The sequence below is a fragment of the Melospiza melodia genome, chromosome 23, assembly GCF_035770615.1.
Source record: "Melospiza melodia melodia isolate bMelMel2 chromosome 23, bMelMel2.pri, whole genome shotgun sequence".
NCBI lineage: Eukaryota > Metazoa > Chordata > Aves > Passeriformes > Passerellidae > Melospiza > Melospiza melodia.
In genome coordinates this window covers 12668912-12683700 of record NC_086216.1, presented here as the reverse complement: position 1 = coordinate 12683700, position 14789 = coordinate 12668912, and the positions used below count along the sequence as shown (strand labels likewise).

Sequence of the window (14789 nt, the reverse complement as noted above, 5' to 3'; positions counted from 1 at the left end):
AGCTGGTTGGAGCGGCCGCTGGAGAGGTGTGGAGCAGGAGGAGAAGGTGCCCGGGGCGCGCTGAGGGCGCTCCGGGGAGGGTTTGGGATAAAGTCCCTCCTTTCCCTGCCAGGAGCGAATCCTGCCTTCCCCTGGCAGCAGGGACAGCCCCTGGTTTTCCTGGGAATGCCTTACTCACAGCTTGCAGCAGGAAATAAGGGTGAAAATGGGGGATCAAAGGAAAATCCCCATGGGGATGTGGGGTTGGGAGAGACCTTACAGACCCCCCAGCTGCCAGCCCTGCTGCCAGGGGCTCAGAGCACGGCTCTGTGTGCTTGGGGTGAACCCCCAAATCTCAGGAGCCCCCTGCCTGCTCCCACCCGGGTCTCAGAGGGCTTTGGCAGGCGGGACAGGTCCTGTCCTGGTGCAGGAAGCACCGGGGGCACCCCAGGGCTGGGCAGTGCCCGTGGGGCCACGCGGGGGTGGCTGCCCCCGAGCCAAAGTCCACGGGTGGAAATAATGCCAAATAAAATCAGGAACGCTTTGCCAGCTGGGCTGGGCCCTCTTATCGGGGCAGGATTGAGACACTGTGATAGAGGCAGCTCAGCAGAGAGGCCCCGAGGGCGGAGGAGCTCTCATGCATGAGAAACTGGGTGAAAGTGGGCACAGGGCTGGGCTGTGCCCTTCCGCCCTCCTGCTGCTCTGCAGAGTGCAGCTCTCCCCCAGCTGACAGGGGACACGATGTGGGGAAGGGGCCTCAAGCTGTGCCAGGGTGGAGACCCCATCCCTGGGGGCTTTTAGCAGCTGTGTGGATGTGGCACCTGGGGACACGGGGCACTGGTGACTTGGTGGTGTTGGGGCTTTTACAGCCCAGAGCATTCCAGGGTTCTGTGAAACGCTCCTGCAGCCCCTCCAGGCTTCTGTGAAAGGCTCCTGCAGCCCCTCCAGGCCCCTCCAGGGTTCTGTGAAATGCTCCTGCAGGCACTCCAGGCCCCTCCTGGGTTCTGTGAAACACTGCTGCAGCCCCTCCCTGAGCTCCGCTCTGCCCCCCTAGCCTGCAAACCCCATTAACCTCCCCGGGTTTGTTTGATCTTATCTTCCTCTCCCGGAAGGAGTCCTGCACGGCCTCCTGGGCAAACAGCTGAACCTGGGCTGATCTCACAGCAGGTGTTTTCCTTATGGGCAGGGCACCAGCCAAGCAAACACATCAGCTTTGCCTCTGCATGACAGATTCCATGGCCTGGGACCGTTCGTGTGGGTTAAAACACCACCAGCATGACTGAGATGGCATTTGCAGGGTTGGAGCTCCTTGGGGTGAGAAAAGCAGGAGGAGAGGCAGGTTTGGGTCTCCTTGGAGCTGCAGGGGGAAGGTTGGGTGTCACTGCACTGTTCTGGGCCTAAATCAGATGTTTCTGCTCTGCAGAGGGTCCCTGGGAAGAGGACCTGGCTCTTCTGCCAGGGAACAATTCCTCATTCCCAATCTCCCATCCATCCCTGCCCTCTGGCACTGGGAGCCATTCCCTGGCTCCTGTCCCTCCATCCTTGTCCCCAGTCCCTCTCCAGCTCTCCTGGAGCCCCTTCAGGCCCTGAAGGGGGTCTGAGCTCTCCCTGGAGCCTTCTCCAGGTGAGCACCCCCATTTTCCCCATCCTGGACTCGCTCCAGAAGCTCCACATCCCTCTGGTGCTGGAGCGGAGCTGGGGGAAGCTCTGCAGTGCCCCCAGGCTGGGTCTCAGCTGGGCTGGAGGTGCCAGAGCCGCCTCCCCAGTTCCCTGCTGTGCCCTGGGCTCCTCGAGGGGCTGGCTCTGGGTGATCTCCCCTGGCAGAGCTCACCTTCTCTGCAAATCCCATCCCATCACTGAATTATCTCTCTGCTCAGTGATATAATCCTCTTTGCCAGATCAGCCCTCAAGCCTCTTTCCAGGGCTCCTTTCCAGCACGGTCACACTATTCCCTGCTCGGTCACACCGCTTCCTGCTCAGCAGCTGCCTCTGGCCTCTGTTTTTCCATGCTTCCATGTTCTTCCATGCTCCATCAGCACATTCCATTCCGCTTCTCCTTCTCCCTCAGCACCCCCAGCCCCACTGACCCATCATGAGGCACAAACCCCAGTTTCATGATCACTATTTTATTACTTCCAGTCTCACGTGCCTCCCTTCCCATCTGGAGAGGACTTTCATCCCATTCCCAAGCTTTTACCAGCAGACAGAAGGACTTTGTTGCTGCTAAAGGAGCATGAGCTTGTGCCTTGGGGCAGTGGGGGAGAGCAGCACCCAAACACTGGGAATTCTAGGGGGCTGGGGAATGACTCTGGAAGCACTGGACAGCCTGCAGGCTCTCAGACAGCCCTGGGGCTGCAGGGGGACGTGGGCTTTGGCTGGGGGAGGTGGGCTTTGGCTGGGGGCTTTGGCTGGGGTCAGTGATCACAGTGGGATCAAGCAGCCACGGGAGCTGCTGGTGCTCCCATTTTGGGGTTATCTTGACTTCTCTCCTGGCCACAGCAGCTCCTGGGCACTCCCTTCATGGCCAGGGACCAGCACTGACGTGATGGTGGAAGGGGATGCGTTTTTTAGGGGGGCTGAGTTCCAACACAATCTGTCTGGGCACGGGAACGGCATCGCCCTGGATGAAATCCCTCAGCTGGGCACAGAGACGGGTCTGCTACGGGTGTGTGGCAGGTGGGGAGCAGTGCTGGGGAGCAGGGGCCCTGCTGGGGGATGGCAGCCTCTAGTCTCCCTTCTTGCTGCTGGCGGCCTGCAGGCGCATCTTCAGCCGCGCCACGTCCGCGTACAGGTTGCGCTTGAGGATGGTGCTGGCGCAGATGAGGGCTCCCTGCAGGGCCCCCATGAAGCCCCCCAGGCACAAATCCTGCCCTGCAAGGAGGGAGCAGCAATGAGGTTCCCTGAGAACAGCCCTCAGTCCCCACTCCATCCCAGCCACCATCAATGGGGGTTTGGGCATCACCTTCCAGCTGCCCCGCGCCATCCCTGGGCTCTGAACCACAACCCCCTTCCCTTGTCTCCAGCAGGAGATCCCCCCGTGCCCTGGGCAGGGGACAGCCCCCAGAGCTGGGGGAGCACAGCCTGCCCCCCTCCCCTGGAACTCTGCTTTTCCAGGCGTTATCCCACTGCCCCACAGCGGCTCTTTGCTTTGCTCCATTTCAGGGTTTTCCCGGAGCTGTCCTGCTCTGAGGACCCCGGTGGCCCTGTCACCTGTCAGGTAGAGGTTGGGCACGGCCGTGTCTGCCCGCACGGTGGCAATGGCCTCAGCCTGCAGCCGGGGGATGCCGTGGTCAGCGCCGTAGAACTCGCCGTGGGGACTGGCAATGTAGTGCTGGTTGGTGAGGGGAGTGCCACCGGACAGGTACTCGATCTGTGGGGACAGGGACAGGGACACAGTGAGTGCTGGTTGGTGAGGGGAGTGCCACCGGACAGGTACTCGATCTGTGGGGACGGGGACAGGGTGGTCATCCTGGGATGGTCACCCAGGTCTGCCCAGACTGGATGGGGACTGGAGCAAGCTGGTCTGGGGGAAGGTGTCCCTGCTCATGACGGGGTGGAACTGGATGAGCTTTAGGGTCTTTTCCAACCCAAACCATTCCATGACTCCACAGTCATGGGCTAGGTAGAGGGGAGGACCCCTGAACCCGAGTTTGGGACTCCTGAATCTGAGTTTGGGACCCCTGAAGCTCACGTTTCCTCACCCGGCCCTCGATGCGAGGGTAGAGCTTGTAGACAGTCTGCATGATGGCATCCACAAAAGTCTTCTTCAGGTTCTCATAGTCATCGCCCCTCTTGTGGACCTGCTTGTCCTTCCACTCCTCGAACCACTCGTACCTGGCGAAGGTGACGATGGCCAGCGTGGATTTGCCTGCAGGAGGACAAGGCTGGGGTGCTTGTCCCTCTGCCCACCCTCATCCCACCCTGTCACTGGATGTCCCCAGGTCCTTGGGGTTCCCTGTCCTTCATCCAGATGCATTCCATGAGCCCCGTGCTCAGCAGCTTTCCCCATGGACTGGCTGAGGGGAAACTCCTTGTTTGGGATCACCAAACCCCATCAGGAGTTTTGAAACCCCTCACAAGCGTTTGTGGTCAGTGTCAGCCTCACCTGGGTGCCTCATTTCCCAGGTGGGGTCCTTGGCTGATGGCGAGGTGACAAAGAGCAGGGGGATGTTGTTGGCAGCTTCTTCTCTGGAGGAGGCCAGGTAGCGCTGCATGCTGCGGGAGAGGGAAGGGCTGAGCTGGGGCTCGGGGCACAGCTGCCCCTGAGTCACTGCCCAGGAATCCATCTCCTCACGCTCAGCCAAGCACATCCCAGGCGAAGCCAAACCTACATTCCATCCAGGTCGTGCCCGGGGTACATGAAGTAGTTGATGGGCTCCAGCCCCAGCTCCTCCCTGGAGCCGCTGAGGCCGACGAAGACGGTGAAGCCGCCCTCGCCAGGGGTCAGCATGTGGAGCTGGGACTGGATCTCTGCAGCGTGGGGGGAAAAGGGCAGTTAGGGGGGAAATCAGGCTTTTCTAGGATTCCTGGATACAGAGAAGTGGCTTCTCCAATCCTGGTGCTTTCCCACCAAACCCTGACCCTTCCCACCCACACAAAGCATCCCCTTTCCACCTGGCTGTCACCCTTCCACCTGACTGTGCCCTTTCCACTTGTCACCCACCCAATGTGACCCTTCTACCCGACTGTGCCCCTTCCCAAGCACCTCTGTCCCCTTCCCCTCATCCCTGCCCCTTCCAGAAGATCTTCTAGGACATTCCACCAACTCCCAAGAATTTCGGGGCCCTGCACTGTGTATTTTAGGGGATCCCCGCAGCAAACCACAGCCAATTCGGGCGGGTTAATTTAAGCAGAATGAGACCCCCGTGGAGAAAGGAGCGGCCGGGGCCGGGTTTGCAGGGCTTGGCACGGGAGCGCCGGGGGGTTCGCAGTGTTAATTGGTAAATCGGCTCTGCCCCGGGGCTCAGCGCGGCATTAGCGCCGTAACGGCGGCGGAGCCGGCGCTGACGCCGCACCCGGCAGAGCCCGCGCCTCCGCCGGCAGCAGCCGCTCGTAGGTGTTGAAGATGCCGGCATCCGAAATGACCACGGGAGCGAAGATATCCACCGAGTCCTGGCCTTTCCTGACGCTCACACCTGGCGGGGGAATCCAGAATGAGGCGCTGGTGGAAGGAGCCCCCTTCGGGAGCGCCCCGAGCCCGGCGCTCACCGCAGGCTCTGCCCTGCGCGTCCAGCAGGATCCTCTGCACCGGCGCCTTCCCAAAGACGTTTCCTCCGGCGCTGCGGATCACGGGGATGGTGTGGAAGGCGATTTCCCCCGCGCCGCCCTTGGGGTACCAGGCGCCGTGCAGGAAATGGTTCACCAGGATGCTGTGCATGGAGAAGCTGGCCTTGGAGGGGAGCACACCTGGGGAAAGGGGTGGGTGTGGGCACATCATGGGCTTGCAGCTTATCCTAAGTGTTTTAGGATGAGGAATGCTTTGTGCATCCCCTTGTCAGCCCATGGGCAAGATGAGCAATGCAGAGGGAAAGAGATGGAGATGAGCAATGGGGACGTGTCACCTGACAGTGACTTGGGGACGAGGATGCTGCCGAAGCATCCACCAGAATATTCATGCAAACCTTCCAAAAAAGTGGTGTTCTTACCTTTTCCCTGTTTCTAAAGGGTTTAACGTCACCCCAGGGCCCCCTGGTCACCTACCATAGGTGGGGAAGATGTAGCTGAGGACAGCCCGGAGCTCGGGGTTGGGGGTGAGACCATCCACCACCTCCTTGAGGCTGCGTGAGGCCAGCTGGGAGAAGGAGCAGAGCCGTGGGAGCAGCCTGGAGCAGACCAGGAGCTTGGCCAGGAACCTGGGGAGCATCTTCAGGATGCCCAGCAGCACAACCCCACGGCTGGCACTCTGCAGGGACAAGCAGGGGCTCAGACACGTCCCAAAGGTGCTGCAAAGCAGTTTTTACCCTTAAATTCACTGCTGGGCAGCTGTGGGCAAGGGCAGTGAGTACTGGCTCCCTCAAAAACCTTCCCTCAAAAACCTCCTTCAAGAGAAGCTTACACCAAAAAGGTTCCCCATCGAAACTCCTCCAGAGAGCTCCTCCCCAAAAACTTCCCCAAAAAATGGTTCTTGAGAAAAGCTTCCTCAAAGACCTCTGCCCCAACTCCTTACAGAACTTCTTCTTTAAAGAAATCTCCCGCATGCTGCATTTTTGAGGCAGAAAGGGGCGATTTTGCCCGATTTTGAGACTGGTGTGTTTCCCGGCGCTTTTGGGGTGATGCCATCGTTCCCTGGGGGTGCCAGGGGGGCTCCCCTCGTTGTGTGACCCCCCAGACCCGGGCTCCCCTGGTGTCACCCCACCTTCACCAACCGCTGGAACTTGTCGATGGCCGCGGCCTCCCCGGGGAACTGCTCCTTCAGCCTCTGGAAATATTCCCTCTTCCCAGAGTGGATGTGGAAGGTCTTGCCAGAGCCCTGGGGGTCCCCCAGAACCACGGCATCGTAGGTGGCCGGCAGCGGGGCCCACTCCAGCTGCCCATCTGTCAGCTGGTCCACCAGGAACCGCATCAGGGAGCCCTCCTGCATCTGCCCCACATAGTGGATCCCTAAAATAGACATTTTTTCTTTATTGTCTTCTCTTTTCCTTTATTTTCCTCTTTTTCCCTTTATTTTCACCTCTTTTTTCTTTCATTTTCCCACCCCAGGACACACCAAACCCACCTCTCATTTATCCATCCCCACCCCACCAGCTCCACGTGGAAGGGGAAGGGGAAATCTGGGATACAACTGCCTCCCAGCTGGGGTGAATGGCACTGACAACAGTGTTTTTAGCTGGTAATTCTGAGTTTTGTTACACTTTGCTATCCATCTCTGCTGTAAATAATCAAGCCTGGATATTCGGGGACACGCAGAGCTGGACTTTGTCTCACCACGAGAAGTTTTCCAGCAAGAAATGTCCTGAGGTGACATTCCCCATGCTGGGAACCACACAGGGGCCTTGGTGTCCTGCACCCAGAGGGTTTTGGGGTGAAAAGCTGGAGAATGGGTTGTGTAACACGAAGAGGGTGGGAATGGGTTGTGTAACACGAAGAGGGGAGCTCCCACACAGCTGTGGGGAATTTGGGGGGGTTTGGTATTTGGGGGTTTTGGGGCGAAGAGCAGCAGAATGGTTTGTGTAACAGGAGCTGTGTGCAGGGGAGCTCCCACCCTGAGGGTGTCCCCTGCCCCTCCCAGGGCCCCGGGGGGATTCGGGGGCCCCGAACACGGTACCGGTGTCGAACTCGAAGCCCTTCTCGGTGAAGGTGTGGCAGCAGCCGCCCAGCTTGCCGTGCTGCTCCAGCACCAGCACCCGCCAGCCCGCCTTGGCCAGCAGCGCCGCGGCCGCCAGCCCGCCGATGCCGCTGCCCACCACGATGGCATCGAGCTCCGGCGGCACCTTGTCCGCCGAGAACACTGCGGGACACGGGGATGTCACCGGGGCATCCCCGCGGCACCGGGGACAACGCCACCCCGGGGCATGTCGCTCCGGGAAGCTAATGGCAGCCCGGGGTGCTCCCGTCCCGGGGATGATCCACCCTGGGCTGGCGATGCCACCCCGGGTCTAACCCCGCCGGGGGGCTCGGTGGCCCCGGGGGTCCCGTACCTGTCTTGACGACGGTCCTGCGCACCGCCTTGTCGGTGACGAGCGGGCCCGGCGGGCGGCGGCTGTCGGTGGCGAAGGGGTTGCGGCTGCCCGAGCCCCGCAGGAGCACGAGCGAGAGGAGGGCGAGGAGGAGGAGGAGGAGGGCGGCGAGGAAGAGCAGCGCCTGCAGCCACATGGTGCTGCGGGAGCCGCGCTGCGCCGGGAGCCGGGAACAGCGGCACGAACGGGAACAGCGGGCACGGGGGTGGCTCCGGCACGGGGCGGGGGGACCGCGGGGAGGAGCGGGGGCGGGCACTGGGAGCCGGGACCGGGAAGTGGCGTTGGGCACCGGGAGCTGGTCCTGGGCACTGGGAATTGGGACTGGGCACCGGGAACTGGGACCGGGAAGTGGCGTTGGGCACCGGGAGCTGGTCCTGGGTACCGGGAGCTGGGGCTGGGCACTGGGAATTGGGACTGGGCACCGGGAACTGGGACCGGGAAGTGGCGTTGGGCACCGGGAGCTGGTCCTGGGCACCGGGAGCTGGGGCTGGGCACGGGGAGCTGGGAAGTGGCATTGGGCACCAGGAGCTAGGACTGGGAAGTGAGAGCTGACACTGGGCACCAGGAGCTGGCACTGAGAGCTGGCGACACCGGGAGGTGGCACTGGCATACTGGGAGCTGGGACTGGCACTAGGCGGTGGCACTGGTGTCGCCAGGTCCGGTCGCCCCTCTGCAGGCTCCGGGAGCCCCGAGTCCCGTTCCGGGCACCGGCCCCGTTCCAGCTCCGCCGCTTGGGCCCCGCCCTGCCCCACCCACTTTAGCCCCACCCACCTGGTCACGCCTCCGCCCCGTACGCCTCCGTTTCCGCGTCGTGCGGTGCACGCCGGGAATTGTAGTCCCGCGCGCCATCCCTAGCGGGCGGAGGTGCGGACTACAGCTCCCGGCGTGCAGCGAGGCTGCGCCTGCGCAGTGCGGCGGCCTCGGGCTGGGGGCGCTGAGGGGTCAGAGGGGCTGGAGCGGGACCGGGTCTGGAACGAGCCTGGAACGGACTCCCGAGGGGCTGGGACGGGCTCCTGAGGGGGTGTCAGTCGCCGGGACGCTCCCCGTTGCCACCAGCCCTTCTCTCCCGCAGGCCATGAGCGGCGCCGCGGGCTGGGAGCGGCCGGAGGAATGGCCACAGGAGCGGCCGGAGGAGCGGCAGCGCGTGGTGCCCCCGGCAAGTCCCGTCCCGAGCGTGTCCGGCCGGAGCCCCCCCAGCCGAGACCCGCGGGACCCACACCTGAGGGGTGCCAGCCCCCCACTTCCCCCCATTGCTCCATTTCTGCCGTTACAACCACATAAAATCCTCCTGAGGGTGCAGATCCTCCCCGAAGGGGCCTGAGCCGGGGGGCTCGGGGGCTGTTCCCTGAGGGAAAGCTTGGGATTGGGGTGGGCCGGAGTTTGGGGTCTGCCGCGGGGCTGACGCTGTGTTTGTTCCCTCTGTCCCCTCAGATGCCAGCTCTGGGGCAGGGAGGTGTCCTGCAGGAGCTGGTGCTCGCAGACGGGCAGCCCCCAGCGCCTGGTGAGCTTCTCCTGCTTCCCCTGGATCGGTCCTGGCGTTTCCTGGTGGGAAAGTCACCTGCCAGCCCCAGGGATCAAGCAGGGGAGATGTCTCGGTCAAATCTCAGTCAAATCCGTCCGGTCCCAGATCGTTCCCCAAACTCACCCCAGACAAACCTTGTGGGGTGGCTCTGGTTGGGATTTTCCTTGCAAAAGAGGAAACACAGCCCCAGGGTGTTCTGAGCGGGGCTGGGGGCTGAGGGAAGCCCCCCACTCCGTGCCTGCCCCAGATCTGATTCCAGCACCCCTTCCCTCGGGCAGGGATCAGCGAGGAGCAGCGCCAGGCCCAGGAGGAGTGGGAGGCTCTGGAGGAGATCCAGTCAGGTACTGGGACTAACGGGGAAGGGGGAAAGGAGCCGCGGACGGATGGGGGCGAAGCGGGGGCGTTATTTGGGATGGAGGGGAAGGAGGGGGCGGCCGGTTCCTTTTTCCCCTCGTTCCCCACGGCTTCCTTCTCCCGGAGCCGGGGTTAATTCGGGGCGAAATCAGGGCTCCGTGGGTCTGACCGTCTCCCTGCCTCCCTGCAGGGTTGGGGGGCACCTCGGGCACGCCCCCCCCTCCGATTTCCTTCTCGGAGGCGCTGCAGCACTTCCAGAGCGCGGAGCTGCCCTGCAGCCGGGTACGGCCGCGCTCCGGCCCCGCTCCTCGCCGGGAGAGGGGCGCCGGCCCCTGCCCCGCCCCGGGCCGCGGCCCTGAGCGCTCCGGGCTCCTCTCTCTCCCGCAGGGCTCGGCCCGGGCCCCGGCGCGCCGCGGCGTCCTGGCCGCCCTGCTGCGCTGCCTCGGCGGGCCGCCCCGGCTGCGCCCGCAGCTCCGCGGCGAGCAGGAGCTGGCGCTGGCCATGGCGCAGTGTGAGTGCCCCGCCGGATCCCGTCCCGCTCCCCACGGGCACAGCTCCGCCTCCACGGCCCTTCTGCCCCTCGGTGCGGGGGCGACGGGGTGGGAATCACGCGCTCCCTTGGCATGAGGGGGCACACACACATGGGAGCCCTGGGCCTGTGAGTCTGGGGGCAGAGTGGACTTTTCTGGGCGCCGAGAGGTTTTTGAAGGTGCCAAGCTGTGCTTTTTAGGTGCTACGAGGGTGTAGGTTTGGTTCTGGGCACTGAGGGACACTTTCCGGGTTTTTTAGGGTATTGAGGGGTGAGTTTGGGATCTTTTGAGCACCAAGAGGCATCTTTTGGGTGCTGAGAGGTGGTTTTGAGAAATGAGGGGGATTTTTAGGGTGCCATGGGGCATGGGTTTGGCTGCTGAGGTTTTTACAGTGCCAAGGGGCGTTTTTAGGTAATGAGAGGGTTTTTTTGAGGACATGAGATGTTTTTTAGGCGCCAGTGAATGATTCTGGGGGCCAAGGGGTGTTGTTGGGGCACTGAGGGGTTGATGACAGATGCCAGGGGTGTTGTGAGCAGCCGGGTGCTGGCTCCCTCCCTGCAGGTGCCCTGGATGACTCGGAGCGGGTGCACATGCGGATCCTGCAGACCATCTACCGGCAGCTGACGCGCTCCAGGCTGGGCTGCCCGCGCTACGGGGCACACTGGGAGGAGCTGGGCTTCCAGGGTAGGGCAGGGAGCAGCCCTGTGCCTGGGGGCATCCCCAAAATCCGCCCAAACCTCCCCTGGAACCTGCCCGTTCCATCCCAGCTCCCTCAGGCACTCCCTGTGCTCCAGAGCCAGCCCCACTGGCCTCCCTTGGGCATCTCCAGCACCTCAGTGTCCTCCTTGGACCCCGAGACTGACCCCAGGCTTTGATCACCCCGATCCTCCCACTCCATATCCCTACAAAATTCCCCCGGGGCACTCTCAGTCCTTTTGTCCATAGAAGAATTAAATCAAACTGGCCCCAGTATGACATCTGAACTGGTTGGCAGGGTCATCCCAGTACCACGTTCCTAAAAAAGCTGGTAATTCCTGGAGAGGTGTGGGAGTGGTGGGGTGGGGCAGGGGCTGGTTAATGCCCAGGTGATGGCCCCATCAGGGAAATGCCTGCAAGCTTTCCCTCAGGAAAGGGGATCCCAGGATTGTTGGGCTCTGGAGGTGCAGGGACAGGGAGTGCAGGGAATAAACACCCCACGGAGGTGGGAAGGGGGCAGGGGGTGACTCCAGGCTGTCCCTCACCCTCCCAGGTGCAGATCCTGGCACTGACCTGCGTGGGACAGGAATGCTGGGGCTGATGCAGATCCTGTTCTTTGTCCTGGATTCCCGGACGCTGCCGCTGGCACGGGAGATCTTCCAGCTCTCCCAGCATGAAACCCAGGCATGATCTGCCCCCCGTCCCTGACAGGGGGTCTCCCTTGAATTCCCCATGCTCTGGGAAGGGGCAGAACCAAAGTCTTCTCTTCTGAGTTTTTTTGGGATGCTGAACCACCTTGTCCTCATGAGGGGAAGAAGGTGGTGCCCAAGAGCCCTGATCCAGGCTGGAGCAGAGCTGTATTTATGTTGGGAATGGGAATTTAGGGATCTGATACTGGCTTGGAGCGGGATAAACAGGCTGGAGAGTTGGGCAACAGGAAAATGGGAGTGAGTAGAGACATTATAGTCTGGGTTTAAGCCTGGGTACAAGATAGGCTCAGCCCTCAGCATCCATCCAGGCCTTGGTCTATAGGGCCGTGTTATCCCAGGGCATGGATAACACGGATGCATGGATGCAGTGTCAAAGGGCCAGAGAGGAGGAGGGTTTTCCAGCTGAGCTTCCTTAATGCTGGGGTTGTGGTTGTTCTCCAGAATTTTCCCTTCTGCGTCATGTCAGTGAACATCACGCGGATCGTGATCCAGGCGCTGCAGGAGGAGCGGCTCTCCCGGTGAGCAGGGCTGGGGTTGGGCTCTCAGGCTGCATCCCAGGCTGTTCCCCTGCCTGCCCAGAAGGTGGCTGTAATAATAGCAACCAGAGGGCACTCTGTTTCTTCATGCAGAAAAGCCATTTCTTTATTCGCATAACTCATTTTACACAGTTTTCACATATCTCATGTGCAACTCCTGTTGGCTGGTAGTTTTCTTGCTAATCAATTAATTGGTTAAAAGGTGCCTGTGCATGTGAGACTCTCTCCATCTACAAGTGTTTACACTTAGTGGATTGTCGTGGGACAGATCAGTTTTTATGGAAGTGCAGATTCCTATTTCTCTCCAAGAGCAGCTGTCCATGTTAACAGACTCTTCACTCCCAACATTGTTCTGCATGGGAACTTCCAACCTGTCGCTCTCTTAGCTAGACCAGCAGGGCCTAAACCCGATTTTTAAAGACTTTTCCAGTGGTTTGAACTGTCAGAAATGTCTGTGCTCCCCCTGCAGGGAGTGCAACCGGCGGCAGCAGGTGATCGCGGTGCTCAACGACCTCTACGCCGCCGCCTTCCTGCGCCTCTCCCGCCTCTGGGAGCAGCAGCACGGCACCGTGGCCAACGCTGGCTTCTTCCTCAAGGGTTTGTCTGCACGGCTGCTCCTTCCCCTGCCCACGGACACTCCCAGTTTAATCCCCACGCTGAGGTTTTTCCAGTTTTCCCTATCCTGGGGGTGGTTTTCCTCACATTTTCCACCCCAGGGGGATGCTCAGGGTGGATGACACATGGGGACAGTCCCTGCTGGGCACCCCTGTCCATGAATTACTTACTCCAGAGAGGAATGCTGTCAGTGGGAGCAGTGTATCCCCCAGAAATCAGGGTCCAGCTTTACCCCATCTCCCCTGCACCCCAATTTTAGGGTGCTCAGGCTGGCACTGTGCTCCCTCCTCCCAAGGAAAGCACCAGCATGCCCTTTCCCAAGGGAAAATGACAGGACACCAGATGTTTTGGACCCTTGGCACCATCCAGGCCTGCTCCCCTCAGCCTTTTCCCCCTTTGCCCTTTCCAGAGCTGGAATTATCCACCAAAAAGAAGCCGAGGCAGCTGCTGAAATCCCTGGAAGCCTACCTGAGCCGTGGCCTTCGGCCTCCCTCCCCTCCCTCCGCCCAGATCCACTTCAGCAGCATTTGTGACCCTGGCGTGGAGCTGGAGGGAGATGCCTGACTGCTCTGGCACGGAGTGGGACCTGCACAGGGAATTGTGCTGGTGGATCAGCCCTTGGAGGGACGCACACGAGTGTGCCCCTGGTTTGGGGGCTCAGCAAGGGCCAGGAGAGGTCTCAGAGCCGGGATTTTGCCTGCTCCAGGTGGAGCTTTCTGGAAGCAAAGGAGGAGGAGGTGGTAGAGCAGGGGATTCTGTGAGCCACCCAGCCTGCTGCTGGGATAGTCCCTGTCCCCACCCCAAATCCAGGGTCCCACCTGGGTGCTGACCCTGCCCAGGTGGAGCTGGAAGGTGGTGCTGGGTTCCTGGGTCCCATCCCAGCCCCAGCAGCGCTAGGAATGGGTGACCCCCACTTTGGGGGGCCGTGTCAGACCCCCAGGGTCACTGTGGGCTGTCAGCACCCAAAAAAGTTATTAAAGGGGAAGACGAGGGATCTGGTGGGAAAGAGAGTTTTGGGTTTGCCACTGGACTCTGTGTCTGGGGGAAGGAAAGGAGAACTGGGGGTGCCCAGAGTCACTTTGGGGTGGAAAAGGTGCTCTGGAGGAGTGAAACGAGGGTTGAGAGCTCCAGGGAGGAGGGGAAGGGTTATTCCCTCTGGGAGATCAGGGCCAGTGCTTGGGAATGTCCCCAGGCCCCTGAAAATGGGGAAAAGCAGCCCCCAAAGCCAGATCTAGGGAGAAATGAGGGGTTTGGAGAAGTGGGAGCTGGGGGAGAGTGGAACGTTGTGGCCCCAGCCCCCCTGAGAGGGCGATGGTTCCCAGGGGCTGGGAATGCTCCTGGATGGAGAAAAAAATAAAATAAATGGAGAAAAAAGCAGCCTGGAGTTGGGGTTTGCTGTCTTGATCTTGAATTATTGAGGAAATTGGAGGGGGAATCGTTTTCAGGTGTTTTGGATCAACAAAGATGTGGTGAGGGGTCGGGGCAGTCCTGCACCTGTGGGAACACATTTGGGAGTGGTGTCTGAGATCTGGGAGAAGGGGGGGATAGAAAAGATGAGAGGAAAGGTAAAATGGATGGTATAAAACCAAAGAGACAAGAAAAAAAGGAGGGAAAACAAAGAAATAGGAGAAGGAAAAAAGGAGGAAGAAAAAGATGAGGAAAAAAAGAGGTTAGAAGGGAAAGAGGCTCCACCACTCTTTTCCTAGTTTGTTTGCCTTTTTTCTCTTTCCCTCCTCCTGTCCCCTTTTTTTTTTACCCTTTTCCAGGGGTGGTCCCGGAGGTGCGAGGCCCCCGCCCCTCCGCAGGTCACCCGGGGCCGCTTTGGCCTCTCCAGGCCGCTGCGCCCCGTGGGCTCGGAGCCGTGGGACGGGCAGAGCTGGGCACGGGACGGGGACGGGGACGGGGCTGGTGGTGCCGGGTGGTGGGGACCGGCCCTGGGGGCACCGGCACCGGGACGGGCCGGGAGCGGCGGCGGGGCTGGAGACCCAGGGGTGACGGGGATCCCCCCGGGGCCACCGGGGCTGGGCTGACCCGGGCCGGTTCCGCCGGGGCCGGGCCCGGTTCCGGCCGGGCCGCCCGGGGGCGGAGCGGGGCCGAGCCGGAGCGCGGGGCCTGCGGTGAGCGGGGCCGGGGCCGTGACCCAAAGGCCGCGGGGGCGGTGGGGCCGAGAC

At 61.5% G+C, this 14789-nt stretch overlaps 2 protein-coding genes across 2 annotated transcripts; one reads left to right on the top strand and one right to left on the bottom strand.

Annotated features, from left to right (window-relative positions):
• Window positions 1–2089: 2089 nt before the first annotated feature.
• Window positions 2090–7842, bottom strand: RETSAT (retinol saturase). Its single transcript, XM_063175427.1, has 11 exons — window positions 7617–7842; window positions 7244–7426; window positions 6335–6579; window positions 5680–5881; window positions 5188–5385; window positions 4995–5114; window positions 4311–4449; window positions 4085–4194; window positions 3681–3847; window positions 3190–3349; window positions 2090–2850 (listed from the first exon to the last, which is right to left on the bottom strand). Exons 1-11 carry the CDS (start codon window positions 7789–7791, stop codon window positions 2705–2707), a joined length of 1845 nt encoding a protein of 614 aa, XP_063031497.1. The 5' UTR covers window positions 7792–7842; the 3' UTR covers window positions 2090–2704.
• Window positions 7790–14648, top strand: ELMOD3 (ELMO domain containing 3). The gene is given in 13 exon segments (XM_063175159.1): window positions 7790–8033; window positions 8417–8694; window positions 8697–8831; window positions 9087–9156; window positions 9456–9518; window positions 9722–9813; window positions 9919–10042; window positions 10623–10745; window positions 11311–11441; window positions 11909–11985; window positions 12473–12600; window positions 13028–13197; window positions 14385–14648. Coding segments are annotated over 13 exon segments (1899 nt in total).
• The last annotated feature ends 141 nt before the right edge of the window (window positions 14649–14789 follow it).

Bases quoted from the DNA above. Each gene is read 5' to 3' on its own strand.
- RETSAT (XM_063175427.1), bottom strand. From the start codon at position 7,791: ATGTGGCTGCAGGCGCTGCTCTTCCTCGCCGCCCTCCTCCTCCTCCTC. The intron at 5,882-6,334 runs GTGGGGTGACAC...TTGTCCCTGCAG, and splicing joins AGTTCCAGCGGTTGGTGAAG to AGTGCCAGCCGTGGGGTTGT. The intron at 3,848-4,084 runs GTGAGGCTGACA...GTCCTCCTGCAG, and splicing joins CTGGGAAATGAGGCACCCAG to GCAAATCCACGCTGGCCATC.